The sequence below is a fragment of the Pleurodeles waltl genome, chromosome 5, assembly GCF_031143425.1.
Source record: "Pleurodeles waltl isolate 20211129_DDA chromosome 5, aPleWal1.hap1.20221129, whole genome shotgun sequence".
In the NCBI taxonomy this organism is placed as follows: Eukaryota; Metazoa; Chordata; class Amphibia; order Caudata; family Salamandridae; genus Pleurodeles; species Pleurodeles waltl.
The window spans coordinates 93,024,291-93,041,696 of record NC_090444.1 but is presented as its reverse complement, the minus strand read 5'-3'; the positions used below and the strand labels follow the sequence as shown (position 1 = coordinate 93,041,696).

The following is a 17,406-nucleotide window of genomic DNA, read 5'->3' as shown; positions in this document are numbered from 1 at the left end:
CGGCCAAACTGACATGCGCACTTAGGTTTCTCCAACCCGGCTGTGTTGCACAGCGGGGTTGGAAAAACTGCACAGACTGCCATGCTCAGACCAAACCTGGCGCTGCGCTCATGCTAGGTATAGCATGAGAACAGCACCAGGGTTGCTGTGGGGAGCCTGTGCTGTGCAGGCAGCATTGGGACTGGTAAATTCATTTTTTGTATTTAGTTTTTATTTGTTCCCCCCACCCACTTGAGATTTTTGTCGGCCACCACTGCTGCCCTGGTTCCTCAAGTTTAAGCTGCAGTGGGTGCTACCATCATTGTTAGGGGGTGGTAATTCCAGTGCATGTTTTGGTAAAGAGCTTTTGAAAATTCTAAATATTATCTGGGCACTGTAGGAATTTAAGCTGGCAAAATGTTTGGAAAGCCGAAAAATATTTTGAACACCCAAATACCCATCACCTAAAATAGGCTTGAACTCCCAAAGGAAGAACAATGACAGTTTGGGGCTGCCACGGAGTACCAGACCAAAGTCGAAGTTTCAGTGTCCTAATAATTGGGTCATCATGGGTTCAGTACAGTGCACTAGACGCAGGCAAAAGAAAACCAGATCCTCCTCCATCTGGGCTACAAATTCACAGTTGGAACTGGGGAATTATATGTTTTCCAATTGGGCTACCGCCCACATTAGTTCCCCAGGGGTACTGAGCGTTAGGCACAGCTCCTGTGGGTATACCGCTCATCTGTCATCCGCGGGGTGTTCATACAAAACAGCTGCCCACATGTACAAGAAGAAGAAAAGGAAACGGTTGGTACAAGATGAACTTAGACAAAATCACCTGTAGGTCAAATTGAACTACTGGGAAGAATCATTCAGTGGTACTTAAATTAGAAAGTAAAAATAAGAACTGGGACCACTGTCCATTTTGAATTCCAGCAGGGCAAGAGCTCTAGCATGGCAGAATCTTTTTTTAACTTTGGAAGCATGGCTTTTGGAAACATCGAGTTAATGGTTTCTAACTCTGGATATAGTGATAATCCATGCCCACCACCTCCTGCTGCCGAGCACCTTGGGAGACACAGAGGTCTCCATGGGTGATGCAGAAGGGTTTCTTGTGTGATATAAAGGTCCCCTTGAATTTGCAGAGGTCCCCTTGGGTAATTCAGAGGTCTCCTTAGGGATGTAGAGGTCCCTTTGGGTGATGCAGAGGTCCCCTTGGGTGATGCAGAGGTCCTTTTGGGTGATACACAGGTCCCCCCTGGGTGACGCAGAGGTCTCATTGTATGATGAAGCGGTCCTTTTGGGTGATGCAGAGGTCCCTTCGGTTGATGCAGAGATCCCCTTGAGTGATGCACAGGTTTCCCTGGATGATCTAGAGGTCCCTTTGGGTGATGCAGAGGCCTGCCCTTACTTCATCACTGTCTCTGACTGTGTTCAGCTTAGACAATCATGGGTGGCCTCTCCCTTTGCCTGTCAGCTTGCCATGGTAGATGTTAGGTTCTCCCTTCTTCCCTTAAATTATCCCTTCTCACCACTTGATGACTAGAAGGGGTGAGTAACACAGGTCTCTTGGGCTTGGGCAAGGAATGATAATGCTGCTGCCTCCTAGACCCCTATCCTAAGACCGACTTGATGAAAATGTATTTGTTAACTGCAACACGTTTTTTAGCTTCAGTAACTTTCTTCCAGGAGATCAGTTCAATGGTTACTATATTATGTTAAGCAACACTTAAAGGAATTCATCCCCTGCTCATCCTTTGATGACCTTTATCATTGTAATGCCTTGGACGTGGTATTTTCAAGAAGAGTCTTATGGGCTGCTCTACATGGCAAAATCGCTCATGAAATAAATACTCACACCTAACATCTCCTGCAATCTAGGGGTTACAAATCCCTGCTAGCACAACTTAGTCTTACATCCTTCCAAGGTGAGTAAACTGGAGTACGGTAAAATTAGGTAATAGTAACAACCACAACGCTATTCAAAAATCCCAGTAAACATACACATATTAATTCAGAGAAACATATCAACTCTCTGCACCTTGCTTACGTGTTCTTGTGACTCAGATTTACATTCAAATTCATACAAGGTAATGTTTTCAACATCTCTCATGACCATCGGTAGAGTCAAATACTGCCTCCATAGAGCATCCTACATCTCAGGGGCCCCAGAACAATAAATGGTGAGAGCTTTGGCAGCGGTCAGACCACCACATTATGACCGTGGCGGTTAGGCCACGGTCAGACTGCCAGCACTGTCAGTTCTTCTCCACAGGAGGGACTTGCGGTGCTGGTGGTCCTCATCCGCCAGGGCAGCGCTGCAAGCAGTGCCGCCCTGGGGATTAAGACCCTCTCTCCGCCAGCTTTTACATGGCAGTAGCACCGCCATGTAAAGGCTGGTGGAGATGGGGTGCAGGGCGTCCTAGGGGGAGCCCTGCACTGCCCATGCACTTGGCATGGGCAGTGCAGGGGCACCCATGGCCAGCTCTGTTGCGCTGTTCACTGTCTGCTTTGCCCACAATGTTGTGGGCTGTTTCCCGGTGGGCCAGCAGGTGGAAACTCTGTTTCCACCCACTGACCCAGCGGAAAACTCTTAATGGGGCCCACGGGAAGGCCGCTGCACTGGTGGCAACCTGACCGCAGGACTTTGGCAGACGGCCTTTTCCGTCCACTAAACTCGTAATGACCTCCAAAGTGTGAGGTCAGTTCTTCCAGAGCCCCCAAGTGTGGGTAATGAGCTACCCCTATAATCACATTCCAAAAAGCTGTAGGTCTCTCTCCATGACTTTAAGGTAATGTCAAAATCAGGGTTTACCCCAGAGCAGTGAAGTTGCATCACTCCGCTGTATTCCACTTCCCTATGCCCTCACAGTGAATTGCACTCAATGCTGGGATAGAATTCAGCAGGTCTGGGATCTGGCAAATCCTCTCCCTCCTCTGTGCCCCACACCTTTTGAGAGGTCCAGAGAGTTCTGGGGTCATCCTCCAGAAGGTGCACACACTCCAGACTGCAATCCTCTAATAGGAAGATCCTAACACTCATGCTGTGCTTCAGGGCACAAGTCCTAAAAATGAAGTGGTAGGAATAGCCAAGTTAGGCAATTAAGCAAGTGACATCACTCGGAGTAACATCACAGCGTGTGACATTACATATGGCGTCAAAGAAAGTGACATCACAGCAAGTGGCATTACAACCCATGCCTTTACAGGAAGTGACATCACAAGCAGTGCTATCAGATCTTAGGACCACACACATACATTTAGCAGGTCTATCGTGAGTAAATTTGAGCACATTACAAAGCTGATCAGTACTTAAGCCTGTAACTTGAGTTCCCTGCTTAAAGGAATTAACAGCTCAAATGGGGATGACTAACTGCAGTAGACAAGCGACTAAGTGCTACAAGCTAGGCATACTAAACGTGCCACGCCAAGAACAGAGCACAGTTCATGAATTGCATTAAAAATACTAGAAAATGCAATTGTAAATATCAAAACTATAAAATATATTAACTCACCAACTATATATACTCTGATAATTTTAGCACTTGTTAACCATTATCAAAAGAAAAAATGAAAGTTGTGCATTATATTTGGTATTCCGATCATGGCAAACGATATTCCCAATGAAAGCTACAGTTATAACTCGATATAATGCACACATATTAATTCAGACATTCTTGTCTATGCTATATTGCAAAAGGCTGTTTAACCAGAAGTAATGAGCAATTAGTGAGACCTTTTACATCATTGAATCTCTAACATGTAGGTATCAAAATAACTTTAAAAAATCCAGTGTGTCTGATATCTTTTGTTGTGATGAGCAGTAGGATCTACCATCCTAGACTGAGTATCATACATATACCAAAGAGGAGGAGGCGGGCCTCTGAGATCTATGAAATTTATAGAAGAAAGATGTGCGACACCAACACATTTTCGTAAGGGTGACTCTCTCAGGTTCATGGTGCTGAAACCTCTTTAGTAGACACAATTGCTCTCAAAATAGGTTGCAGTAGTTCTGTAATCTCATTCCCATAATTGTCAATATAGTAATTAAAACCTTCTGAAATGAGTTTATAATTAAGACCTCCTGCACAGGTCTTTACAAAAACACACATAACACATGCTCAAATCACTCTTGTGTGTTTTTCTTTGAGGGGCCCACCAGGAGGGTGTGTCTGCAGCCATCAGTGTAGCCAGGGACTTTAGGTACACGGACAGCCAGCATGTGTTGACCATTGTGGAAAACTGATGTAAATAGAACCACAGAGGTGAATTAGGAATTTCAAAGGTTATGAGAGAATACATTGACTGGAGTAAGACCCTAAGTAACTGCTGAAAACAGTGCTGAAACTTGTCAGACAGGTCAGTGACTAAGGCACGGGACACAAAGTGAGCCTATCCTTGCCATGTTTGGAAACCATCTAACATGCTTGCAGAATTTGTGAAGAGGATTTTGAAGTCAGAGTCAAGAAGTATATACGCAAACACTCCTGATTTAGCCAGAAAGCTCACACTGTGTAAACTAAACATAAAACAATGCAGCCTTTTGTAAGTGTTAAACTTCCTTTACCAAAGGATGGAGCAATCTAACTCCACTGCCAGCTTACTCCACCTGGCATAATATTCTATCTGCAGCACATTTCCATGTAGATGTGATTGCTTTAGCTGCCTACGCTCTCCAGAAGTGAGAGGTATGCTTACTCAGCCCTACCCACAACTTAATGCATCTATGTTGGGCACCACCGCTCAGTTTATGAGATTAGGGCTTATTTTTCCACCTACAGACCATGACCCAAAGCAAGAGAGAAAGACAAGAAAAGAAAGAAAGGAGAAAGCGAGATAGGAAAACAATGAGGAAGGCAGAAAAGGGGATGAAAAAAAGAACCTGCAAGAATAAGCAAGTTTGGGATAGTAAAAGAAAAAGGTTATGGCAACCCTGGCATTCAGCGATGGGAACCTACAAAAAGTTTGGTGCTCTGCATTTATGTTTTTATAAATTACACGCTGCTCCCAAAATGTCACTTCCACATTTAGCAGCAGACTTCTCTCATGTTTTTATTGTTGGCATAATTATATCGAAACCACCCTCACATTCACCAGCACAACCTGAGTCAGTACCACCAGAATATCTACACAAAGAATGGACCATTCATTTTACAGTAAGAGGTCTCGACTTCACATCAAAGTAAGTGTAAGCCAACCAGTATCCAAGGTTAAGAAGGGAAATACTGATAATGCTAATTCACAAGAAAAGGACACATGCAATTCCAGCCCGAACTAGCACTTCCAAGAAAATATTAGCCTTCACAAGGAAATATTGCTAGTTTGCATGGAAAAACCACACAACTACAGAGCTGTAGGAGCAGCAAAGGACACCAAAAACTATGGCCAGTAACCAGAATCTACACTAGACTACACTCGCCAATAAGAACTTTGCACATCCTAGAAATGTTACACTGCCAACATAGTGCACTTGGGAAGGCGTATTTTACCTACCTGTTGACAGTAACACTGACCTGTCGACTTGCCTATTCACCGTAACCTCATCCACAAGGAGCCAGCCCTATGTATGCACACATGATTTTAATCTCATACATAGTATATTTCTGAAATACATCAGTCTGCCGGACCTCAGAACATTGTTAAAAAAAAGCTACCATGTGTTATTGTATAATGATACACTGCAGCGCAACCTTTGCAGCATTGTTGTAGTAGGTAGGTGTGAGTAGGGCAAATAATAAGACCAGTCATGCCCGTCAGGGTACCACCTTGCCAAACTTTAACGTGGAATATCCAGTGCTCTCGAATTTCCAGAGCTGCAGAGAAGAAACTTGTCTTCTTTTCAAAGAAAACAGCCTTCAACATTTAGTGACTGGAAATGGTGTAAAAAGCACATAATTTCAAAAGTTTGGAAATCATTTTTTGTTGTGGTATTTAATTTACATATAACTCCCATGTAGAGTGGTGTACTGTATACCCACATAAATGCTAGGAATGAATCTGCAGCACTTATTGCGCCACCCACTTACGTAGCCCTCTAAAACAAGTCCCAGGCCTGCCATTGCGGCCTGAATATAGTATCGCACTGCCATGTCGAGGTGGCATCAAAATCCACTTACCAAACCTTAAACTTCCCTTTCATTACACATAAGTCACCCGTCAGGTAGGCCCTAGGTAGCCCATAGGGCTGGGTGCTGTGTAATTAAAAGGTTGGACATTTACGTTTTACATGTCCTGGTAGTGAAAAAACCCTAAATTAGTTAAATTAGTTTTTCACTACTGAGAGGTCTGTCCCTCCTATACAATAACATTGGGGAGTCCTTATTACCTTTAAATAACTGTAATTCCTAATAGGGAGCAGGTAGATAGGTCATGTTGCTACCTATGAAATTGTAATGATAAACCCTCTGTAATGTTAAAGTCAGAATTTTCACAATAATTGTGAAAATGCCACTTTTAGAAAGTTCGTATTTTGCTGCTTGCAGCCTGTTTTGGGTCACATGACTAGGTGTAGCTGACAATTAGACTTTGTGAATCCCTCCTAGACAGTCACACAGTATAGGGATTAGGGTTCCCTCAATGGGCTATCTGCTTGCAGGATGAGGGGGTGGAGCTCAGCACAACCCCACTTACACCTGAATAATCTGCACTCTGCCATCAGACAAAGGGCCTAACAACCCTGTATTGTCACTGCAGACCACTTGGAGCCAGGGTAGGGGAGTGAGGAAATTCCATTCAGTTCCAAGAACCCTTCCAGAAGCTTCTACCACCTTCCAGAAAAAAGGCACCAGTGTATAAAAATAGGCCCTTCAGGCCCACTCTTCAGTTCACTACTGGACCTGCGGAATGATTCTCAGAGGACTGACTGCTGCTGTGACCTGCTGTGCACTCTGCCAGACTGCTGCTGTATCCAGAAGGACTGCATTGTTGCCTGGAGCCTGCTTTGAAACCTCAGATGCCAGCCCTGCATCTTTACATGCACCCAGAACTGCCAGAAGTGAATCCAAGGGCTAGTTCACTGTTCAGAGCTACATGGGCATAACAGGCTCCCACCATCTTCAACCCACACCTGGACCCAACATGAGTGAGTACTGAACTCCGAAGTGTGTCCCACCAGTCCTGGACCCTTGGTTGCGGTGCTGAAGATGCCCAGATGGCCAATTTCCAATGACCAAAACTAAGGACTTAGAGTAAATTTGGCCAAAAAGTGCTCTGAGAGCCAGGAGGAGACTGGGACCAACTTGCTTGCCTATCCACCAAAGTTGCATCGCTGGTTGGATTGACTTCGCTGCCTCTCCCACTACATTCCACTCTGAGCAGCAAATCCATTTCAGCATTCCTTCACCAGCGGGGTATCCAACCTCGTTCAACTGTCTTTGGCTACAGCCCTCAGATTCGCCCCACTGGACTTTTTCAACTTTCATTTCAGTGCTAAGTCTGAAAGTAGAAATCTTCACTGTGGCTTTGACCCAAGGCCTTCCAATGATGATGCTCCCTCCTTAGACACCTGCTGCAGCCTTACCCCGCTGAACTTTACCTTTTCAGACATTTTTCTTCAAGAAGTTTTCCCAAGGTAAGCGCTGACTAGGCCCAATCCACTTCTTGTATCTGATCCGCGTTCCACTGCGGTCAGCCTTAACTTTCAACTTTGACCCAGTATTGCGTGACTAGATGCCTGTGGTTAGTGCTTTAATCTTTTAGGCACTAGATTTCACTTAAAACTTAAAAATTCATAACTCTGGTTATACTGATTGGATTTTTGTCGTTTTGGTATCAAATAATATATTAAAATGTACTCTATTTTTCTACATTCTTGGCCAAGCTACCCAGGGTCAAGCACAGGTTAATTTAGTTACTTTTTGTGGTTCACCTTGCAATACACTGTGGCTGTTGCTTGATCAGAGCTCACACCCAAGTCAACCAATAACCCAATTTCTCACATATGGTAACAAAATATTACTTTACTTCAAAAACCCTAGAAATTCACTGAAAATGAAACATTATAGATAGGTGGAATTTCAGTGACAACATAATATTTTAAACATACAAAACCACTGAAATTCACCAGTTTATAGCTGGCTCTGCTACGATAACTTGTGTTCCAATGCAACTATAACTCGTGCCTTCGCCATGCACTGCCAATTACCCTTATTACCTCACATATTACATCACTCATGACATCTTCTATGTCATCATTGATAATATTACTTCAAGATTTGCAATTAAATTATTGTTAAGAAAACTGTGCAGGACAGTTGCGCGGCTATCTGGTCATGTGAGACCGGTTCAAAGTGACAGGTTCAGGGACAAGGATTGTGGTTGTTGCTTGAGTAGGGTTTTACCTCCCTCAACCAATAACTCAATTTCTAACAGATATCAACCTCACCCTCAAGGATCATATTGTAGAAAAAACACAAAGACAGCCTGGTATCAATCAGCTCTCTCTGCTACTTAAAATTAAACAGTTTTTCCAAAAAGTGACTCCAGAACTGCTATTTAAGATCTTGTACTCCTGAATCTGAATGATGGTAATGCCCTGCTCCATGGCTTACCAAGCTCCACAGTGGCATCCCATTAGTGCACCCTAAATTTCACAACATGTCTCATTCAGGTTGTGATGAATTATAATCACCCCTACCCTGATAAAACGTCTTGGAATCTGTGAGGTCTTCTTGCCAGTCTGCACCATCTTAAAAAATAAATGCATCATTTACAAAGCCATCATGATCAGCACCCCCACTTATCTTGCAGACAAGTTCACAGTCGTGGATGGTTTTCAACACAGCTGCAGTCAGGACCCTATCTAACTACAGATTAAGAAGTGTAAAAAAGAATAAACAAGGCAGCTGGCCTTTTCCATCTATGCACCCACGATCTGGAACAACAACTCCATATCCATAAGGGCCACTCAACACTGCTCGAATTTAAGAAAGAGCTGACGATGCACCTCTGTAAAGGAAATTACATCAATATGCATTAAAAGTCCTCAAACCAGGAATCTCTGTTGTCACTCGTTGCCTTTAAGATTGTCTTTGACCCTGTTCCATGCTCCTCTGCCTTTTGACTAAGATCGTGCTATAAAAATACCTAATGCATATGTACATGCATACTTACATACAGGGATACACATACTCTCTTAGCCTTTTTCAAAGGGGCCATAAATCTGATGTAGATTTGGGACAGAACATCGAGCATCAACAGCCAATGTGGAACCTGCTTGCTTTGGGAAATTTTTCCCTAAGTCTTTTTTTTTCACAGAAAAGATGTGAGGGAGACACCTAGATCCTCCAATACAGGAGACCAAGGCTTTGGTGGGGACTCTTTGTCTCTCTCCCCTAGGGCCCTGGTCCTGCTGGAATTGCTAAGATGGGCACAATGCTCAGCAATACCTGCGCTGAGCAAAACCTAAGGAATTGTTATTCTCTTATTATTCCACCACATTTCATTACTCTGTCAACAGAGGACCTATTGGCTCCATTGGAAAACTTTGTCTGACGGCTCAACAGAGTGGGGCCATCAGAGGAAGGTCATTACACCACCCCTCTTATTAGGGTGGATAGTGTAATGTCTTTTATTTCTGCCCATCACTGCCAAGAAAAACCTGCTAGTGAGGAACAGAAAAAAAGAATGATGACCCCTACACCCAGGGAGAAACTGCTCAGGTTGTGAGGATCGTTATGCTTTTTTTTTTGTTTTTCCGAAGCAAACGGCTGCTGTGGGAGTTTGTTTTAAAAAAAAAAAAAACTTTTGTAAACTTTGGGGAACAAGCATCTAAATAGACAGGGGCCATCTACTACGTTTTTGTACAATGAAAATAATTGTCATGACAACAGTTAGCAGTCATCTCTAAATTTGGTAGATGGTAGTACGTCAGTGAGGCGGATGAAATATCCTCTGCCACCCTGATGGATGGAGTACTATCTATCAAACTTTAAATCAGGCACAAAGTTTTTAAGAAGGCTGCCAGGTTCAAAAGGCACCCGTTCTTCTAATCTAGAAAAGCATAGGTTGCCTAAGATACAAGTATTATAAAAGGGTTGAAAATGTAGAACCTACTTGATGATTCCATCTTCCAAGTAGATATCAGCGTAGAAGGATTGGTCGTCATTGATGATTCTTCCTCCCTTAATGAGCAGACGGTCATTCTGTGAAAGGAATTCAAAGAAAGAAATAGATAAAGAAATCAATAACTTAAAAAAGGAAGAATTAATGTGCATGTGATGTTCTTAGTAATATTAAGATCGCTTTTTGGGAAAAGATAAACGAATCAAGTACACATTTTAATTGCCAATCATCTCCATTCCCTCTTAGTCCCTATAATTCCAGGGGCAGCTATGAAAATGACCACCTCTTGTTGTCCTGGCACTGTGCCCTATGACCTTCGGAGAATGGGATGATAAAGCAGAGTAGAGATTGATTGCCTTTGAAGGGGGTATTGAATATTTGGTGAACGGCTAACTAAAAGGGGATGTCCATGGTGCTGATGATAATTGATTTTTTGTAGACACAAGCACACCAGTACTGGGTGGAGACCACCCACGCAATTAAGAGGCCACCATAGCTCTCAAATTAAAACACACAATGAAGACAACATAGGCCTGGCGCATCTGCGCCAGGTCAAATGGTATTAGAGGATGCAAACAGTTGGTAATCCAACATATTCTCTCTATAAATTGGTACTTGTGAATACGTTATGGCCCGCCAGCTACAGATGGGGTGTCCCAAGCGTCGGTCTGCAACTCTTGAGAACCAGCTTTCTCAAATGTTTTAGCAGAGGTGTAATACATAGATGTTATACGATGTGACTAGCAGTGTAGATGTTTTTTTAACCAATTTGTATTGATTTTCATTGTAGCAGCTCAGGGGCAAATTACATGCAAACTGATCTGTGTTACATGTCCAGGTGCAAGAATCCCACAGTGGGGGAGTGGTTTGTAGTCTAACATGGTGGAAGCGATCTAAATGAGCTCCTCGGCCAGTCCATCTGCAAGGAGTTTGTCTAGCCCTATCCCCAAAACGACCGCAAAAGTAGGGGTGGAAGTGCTGTGCTCATTACGGGGGCCCAAAAACCATTCGGAATACCTCCTGAGCCATCTTGAGAGGCGGCTTGGCCTATGAGTCCCAAATCCAGGACGAGGCAGAGAGACCACGTGAGCCAATGGCCCACCAACAGAGACCCAGGAAAGGGCCCAACCGCACGCAGCTTAACAGGGGCCCACTGACGACCTGAACGACACCATGCCTCCTGCCGGGATTCCCTCTTGTGGTGCGGATGCGGCCTATACACAGCTCTGGTGCGAGGAGCAGACCGCAACACCACCCATCATCTGTTTGGCTGGCCTGCGCCTCCCGAGATCGCGCTCCATGGCTGCGCTGGGAGGTGACGGACCGCGAATCCCAATGACACCTGACGAAGCCTAGGCCGCGCATGGAGAGTCCAGAGGCGCACCTGCATGCTGCATACCTCAAGCTGCAGAACCAAGCCACCCTGAACAAGACCCTTCCACTATCCGGAAACCTACAGGCCGAGGCCGGGGAACAGCTGCTTTGTCTTCAGGGACTACGGGAAGGGAGGAGAAGAGCATAGATAAAAGTCCAGCCCACGTCAACCCAACACCAACAGCTTCCAATGGCCAGACCTTACGAGTGACAAACCACTCCAGTCCTCACCACGGAAACCGCAACCCAGGTGTCTGGCACCAGAGAAGATATGCACCCCTGCAATTTCCCCACACCCACCAGAGTAACATCTACAGCGGCCTGGGAATTTCACTTTGCTCCTATGCCCTTGCGACACATATCAGCTCCTCCAGTCCAGACTTGATGTGGGGGGCCCTAGGCTTACAGACCCCCTCCCTGGGGTAGAAGCTCCTGGATCAACAGCTATAACTGAGCCACCCGGGGACAGCCATACACAAGAAAAGGAGGGAGACCGCCCTGCCTCCCCTGCAAACTACAGCAGTCTTACTCACCGGCACAAAATAGACAGGCTGCAGGAGGAGACACTTGACAGGCTGGTAAGCTCTCCTGCAACATTGTTCATTTTGTCCTACCCTCTGGCAGGCGGCGGTGAACAGCACCCTGTCTATATACCTTCACCACTCACAAACTGCCATGGTGAGGGGAAGGGAAGAAAAACCTGATCAATCCAATAAAATGGATAAATATGCGGTACCAACGGTTTCTCCTGGAGAGATGACGTCTGCTCCACAGGACCCTGGACATGACACAACTACACCAGCCCCCCCAACCTACACCCACCGAAATAATAACAGCCATGCAAGGGTCAAAGATACACTGGAAACCAAGATTGACTTTTGTGATGGAACTGTCATTGCTGCGGACCAACGTAAACACACTCAGAAACAGACTCAAGAACTCAGAGACAGCTGTCATGGAGTTTGCTGATTCCGCAGATACTCTCCTTCAACAGGTGGACCACCTACAATAAGATAGGGCTCTGATCTGCGCTAATCTTGAAGACATAAAAGAGCGTTAAAGAAGAAACAACCTGCAACTGGACAGGGTCCCTGAGAAAGCGGAGGGCCCCAGTGTTGAGCTCTTCATCAAGCATATCATCCTAGATATCCTGAATCCTCAGGGCATTTCCAAATTTTTTTCAGTGGAACGGGCTAACAGAATGCTGGGCCAAACCTTAAAACCGTTAACCCCCCAAGAACAATCATAACCCGGAACACTATCCTATAAGCTGCTGCAAATCACCAGCCCTACAATTAGAAAATGCCACCATAAGTCTCTACTCAGACTTCACCATCCAAGTGCAACAACAGCGACGGTGTTTCATGGATGTCAAAAAGGAACTCAGAGCAAGAAATCTAAAATATATGATACTCTTTCCAGCCAAACTGCGAGTCATTGCAGAAAGAAAAACATGGCACTTTCTCACTCCAGAGGAGGTTTGGGAGTAGCTGAAGGGTTGGCGCCCTGGATCCAGCAAGCACAGACACCAAAAGACTCGAGTCACTGATGACCACACCGAAAGCCCACCGCTACAATTCGATCAAAACCCCGAGAGAGCCAGCAACGAGGAGCAGAGCAATACCAAGTGACACTCAATATCACATCTAAAGGGACGTAAGATTTCATAGTTTGGTGCATATTATCTGCACAGTGGGCGGCACATGTTAAAGTTAACCTCACCCAAGTTGATAGTTACAACAAATTGTTTATGGGGATGACAGGCGCTCTGCATGTTGGGGGAAGGTGGCCAGTTCAAAGGCCACTGTGCAGGGCGGCAGGGAGGGGGGGTATCGCTTTAAGGGACAGTTTGCGTGTTTTTTCGGCAGGTACCTTGGTCATGGCTAGAATCTGGGGGCGTAGTCTACATTAACTGTCTATATCACCATATACTATTTCTGACGTGCAATTTACCCTGCGCACCCTTAAAGCGAGGCATAGTTATGCAATACATCAGGAGAAATAACCCCAATATAATATTGCTACAGGAGACCCACCTGCTAGGAATCACCTGCAAGGAGTTATCTCTAAAGGATACTCACTCACAGCTCACACAGGCTATACCTCTGATTTGCGGGGGTGGGCATCCTAGTTAAAAACACGACACCATTTACTTCACATTCAATGTGGAGAGACCCACAGGGGAAATATGTGGCAAAGTCTGGCATTTGGGATGGGATAACTATCAATATCTGTTCAGTTTACATCCCGCCCCGCCATCAGCAGCTTACCTTCCCCAACCCGAGTGCATTGTTATTGCAATTGCTCGCGGGACTTCTGCTCATTTAGGGAGACTATAATGCGGTCATGAGACCATAAATCGCGTCACCCACGCCACACGACACAAGACACCATCCACACTGGCAACATTTGTAGAGGCCTTAGGCCATGTAGATCCATGGCGCTCTCGACACCTGGAGGAGCAATAGACGTTCCTCTTGGGAAACACATAACAGTGCCTCGCGCTTACATTATATCTTCATCCACCACATACACCTAGCCAGAATAGTCACTGTGAGACACCCTGCCCGAGGAATATCAGACCATTCACCAGTGTGGATTGAGTTTAGATGGGACTCCAAGACGAACACAGGCTCAAGACCCGTGAATCCATGGTACTTAAAAGACGAAACAATCATGAAAGCCTTAAGGAAGACAATGGAAGACTACTTTAAGGTTAATGAGGGATCTGTAGACTCAACTGCTAGTTTATGGGAGGCCTCTAAAGCAGTGCTAAGCGGCCAAGCCTACTCCCTAATTGCAGGAAATAGGAAAGAAGAGAGGGCCAGATGGATAACTTAGAAAAAGGGATACTAGCTTTAGAACAAGACCTATCCTGGGGTGGGGGGGTAGATTCAAAAGTTACCCATACTCTTAGACTTAAAGAATGTAAATATAAAGACCTGGTCGATGACGCTGCACACAAACTCCACATTCTGACACAGCGGAGACTCTATGAGGTGGGGGACAAAGCTGGGAAGTTAGTGGCATGGCTAGAGAAAAGGGATCACAGATGGGGAGATTAAGAAGGGGGAGGTGGACATAGCATAAAAATTCCTGACTTACTACTCCAAACTCTACGAAGCTAGGAGCACTGCCCCCAAGAGGAAATATGAGAATTCCTTAGAGACATTAAAACCGCTACCCTCTCGACAGAACATACACAAATGTTAGAGAGCGACTTCACACCCCATGAAATAATACAAGCAATAGGCTCCATCTCACCCGGGAAGGCAATGGGACCAAAGGATCTACCCATCGAGCTCTACAAAGGCCTAGCCAGGGAAATAGCACCCCACCTGCTTAAAATGTGGACTGAGGCCAAAGCCACAGGTATCATTCCCAAGGACCAATGCCAGGCCACAATAGTTGTGATCCACAAATCGGCTAGACCACCAGATGAATGTTGGTCGTATGGACCTATATCCCTCTTAAATGTGGAAATAAATGTTTTCGCCAAACTCCTCTCAAATGACTCAGGCAAGTAGTGACCATGCTTATACACCCAGATCAATCAGGCTTTATGCCCTATAGAAGTCCCAGACTAAACCTCCAAAGCCTATTCAGCGTGCTGGCTGGTGCGCTAGACACCAACATATCCACGCTAGTCTTCTCCACAGACGGATCTAAGGCCTTTGACATCCTATAACAGGATTATATGTATGCAGTGCTAGAGCCCCTCCTTTCTGGGGTGGATCCGTCTTTTATATCAAGAATCAGAGGCCCGGCTGAGAATCAATGGGGCAACGTTGCGCACCTTCACACTACGAACGGGGGACAAGACAGAGGTGTCCACTCTCCCCCTTGTTGTCTGTCCTAGCTTTAGAGCCCTTGGCGGTGTGGATTATGGAAGACCCGCTGGTTAGTGTGATTGCCTAGGATGTGCCGTGGGAGGAGCATATATGCCTGTACGCAGATGATATTTTACTATATGCCACAGACCCAACATTTACTATTCCACTACTCATGCAGATCCTCCTCATCTTCAGTTCCTTCTCGGGATACACCATTAACTGGTGGAAGTTCCGTGTATACCTAGTAAAAGGTCACTCACCAACCCTTAGAGCAGAAATACCGGTGCCCATAGTAAATGAGGGGTTCAAATATTTAGGAGTCTATGTTACTAAAGACCCACAGACGTTTTACCAATGAAATTTGATGCCGATTTTGGAGCGATTTGAGGCTGATGTCCATCATTAGAAAACATTGCTGGTCTCTCTTTTGGGACGAGGGGCAATGCTCGAAATGATTACACTGCCTCCGATGATTTACGCTTTACAAAACACAACATATCCAGTGCCCAAAGAGTTTTTCCGTAAGACAGAGGCATCTCTACGGCTGTTGCTCTAGTGAACCGGTACACCTCGCTCAGCCCTCCAGAAACTAACCAGACCTTTTGACTTCTGTGGACCGCCACTTTATCATTACTGGAACCCAGGGACCCCCAGTGAATCATTATTGGAAGCTGGGGACCGCCACTGAATCATTATTGGAATCTAGGGACCCCCCCTCTTAGTCATTACTGGAAGTCGGGGCCTCAGGCCTAAACAGTGTCAATGATTTAAACAGCAAAATAATACACAAAAAAACACAGAAACAAGCATTCCATCAAACACCTACACAAATAACACGTTTTATTTAATTTGCAAACAAATAAAATAAAAAAATAAAAATGTTATTAGGAAGGTTGGAGCTTTTCTAAATTCAAATGAAGCCACACATCATCCATACTATATTCTTTTGGATGCAGCTACCCTGCTCCCATGAATCAATCTGAGGATACTAATTGAATTTTTAGCCCCCAATTTCAATTTCCTTGACACTTACAGTACGTTTTAAAATGTTCATTTGTACATTTAGCCACATTATTTATATGCACTTTATTAATCTGTTAATATTATTTAATTTTCTAAGCAGTCATGGACCCACTGAGGAGGCTTTGTGGACCCCCCAGGGGTCCCCGGACCACATGTTGGGAACCACTGATAAAGTATACAAACACTCATTTTCTTTTAAAACGCTACAAGGCATATCAGTTAAGGCACATAATTGATATAATACCAAGGTTGTAAATGAAGTCTTCTACTCAGTATTGCAAAACAAGGGCACTTGCCAAAAACAAACTCATTTTCTAAACCTTCACACAACTCTGTAGTGGTTTTAAATGAGTCACCTGTTGAACAAATGTGTAACATATATCAGTGTATTCGAACTTGCACTTTAACTTGATTTGCGTTCCTGAAAAGTGTTTATGGGTGACCTTTTCATGGAAGGCTTCTTTAAATCGCAAGGAATCATAAGAAGAGGTGCAATTTGTATGGATTTCTTTTATCCTTCTCCTGTGAACAGTAGCACATACCACAGTACAAGCCATTGTAGGAACCTCTTTTAAACAGTGAACTGTTTCCATCACAGTTGCTCAGTAGGACCATGCCGCGCCCCTTGATGAAATATTTCATCCTGACTGGAAATACCTCCGTGGGCATCAGGCACCAGATGAAAAGCAGCCCTAGTGTCAGCAGGTGCCCTTCCGAGCATCGGTGGGCTCCTCCAGCCCCACCGATGCTCCAAATGCCCTTCTTAAGCCTTCACTATTGCTGCCTAAGTAATTATTCAGTTGGGTATTTTATTTAACTTTTTGTCATCCTGTATTTGCTATCTTTTTTATTATTTTTTTTGTGAAGAATTCCTTCACAACAACTAGTCTGTCAAAAGCAGAAGTGTTGCTCACAACTTTAGGCAATGTTACACTCATGAATTTAATTGAACAGATTATGGGCCTGATTACAACTTTGGAGGAAGGTGTTAATCCGTCCCAAATGTGACGGATATAACACCAGCCGTATTACGAGTCCATTATATCCTATGGAACTCGTAATACAGCTGGTGGTATATCCGTCACATTTGGGACGGATTAACACCTCCTCCAAAGTTGTAATCAGGCCC

At 44.7% G+C, this 17,406-nt stretch overlaps 1 protein-coding gene across 2 annotated transcripts in view; it reads right to left on the bottom strand.

Annotated features, from left to right (window-relative positions):
• The window catches only part of LOC138295405 (dihydropyrimidinase-related protein 1-like), a 141,627-nt gene that overhangs the window by 97,250 nt on the left and 26,971 nt on the right, over positions 1–17,406 (bottom strand). For both annotated transcript variants that reach the window (XM_069233673.1, XM_069233674.1), the window contains exon 2: positions 10,039–10,127. In XM_069233673.1, coding sequence (XP_069089774.1) covers positions 10,039–10,127 — 89 coding nt within the window. The remainder of the gene's footprint in view (positions 1–10,038; positions 10,128–17,406) is intronic.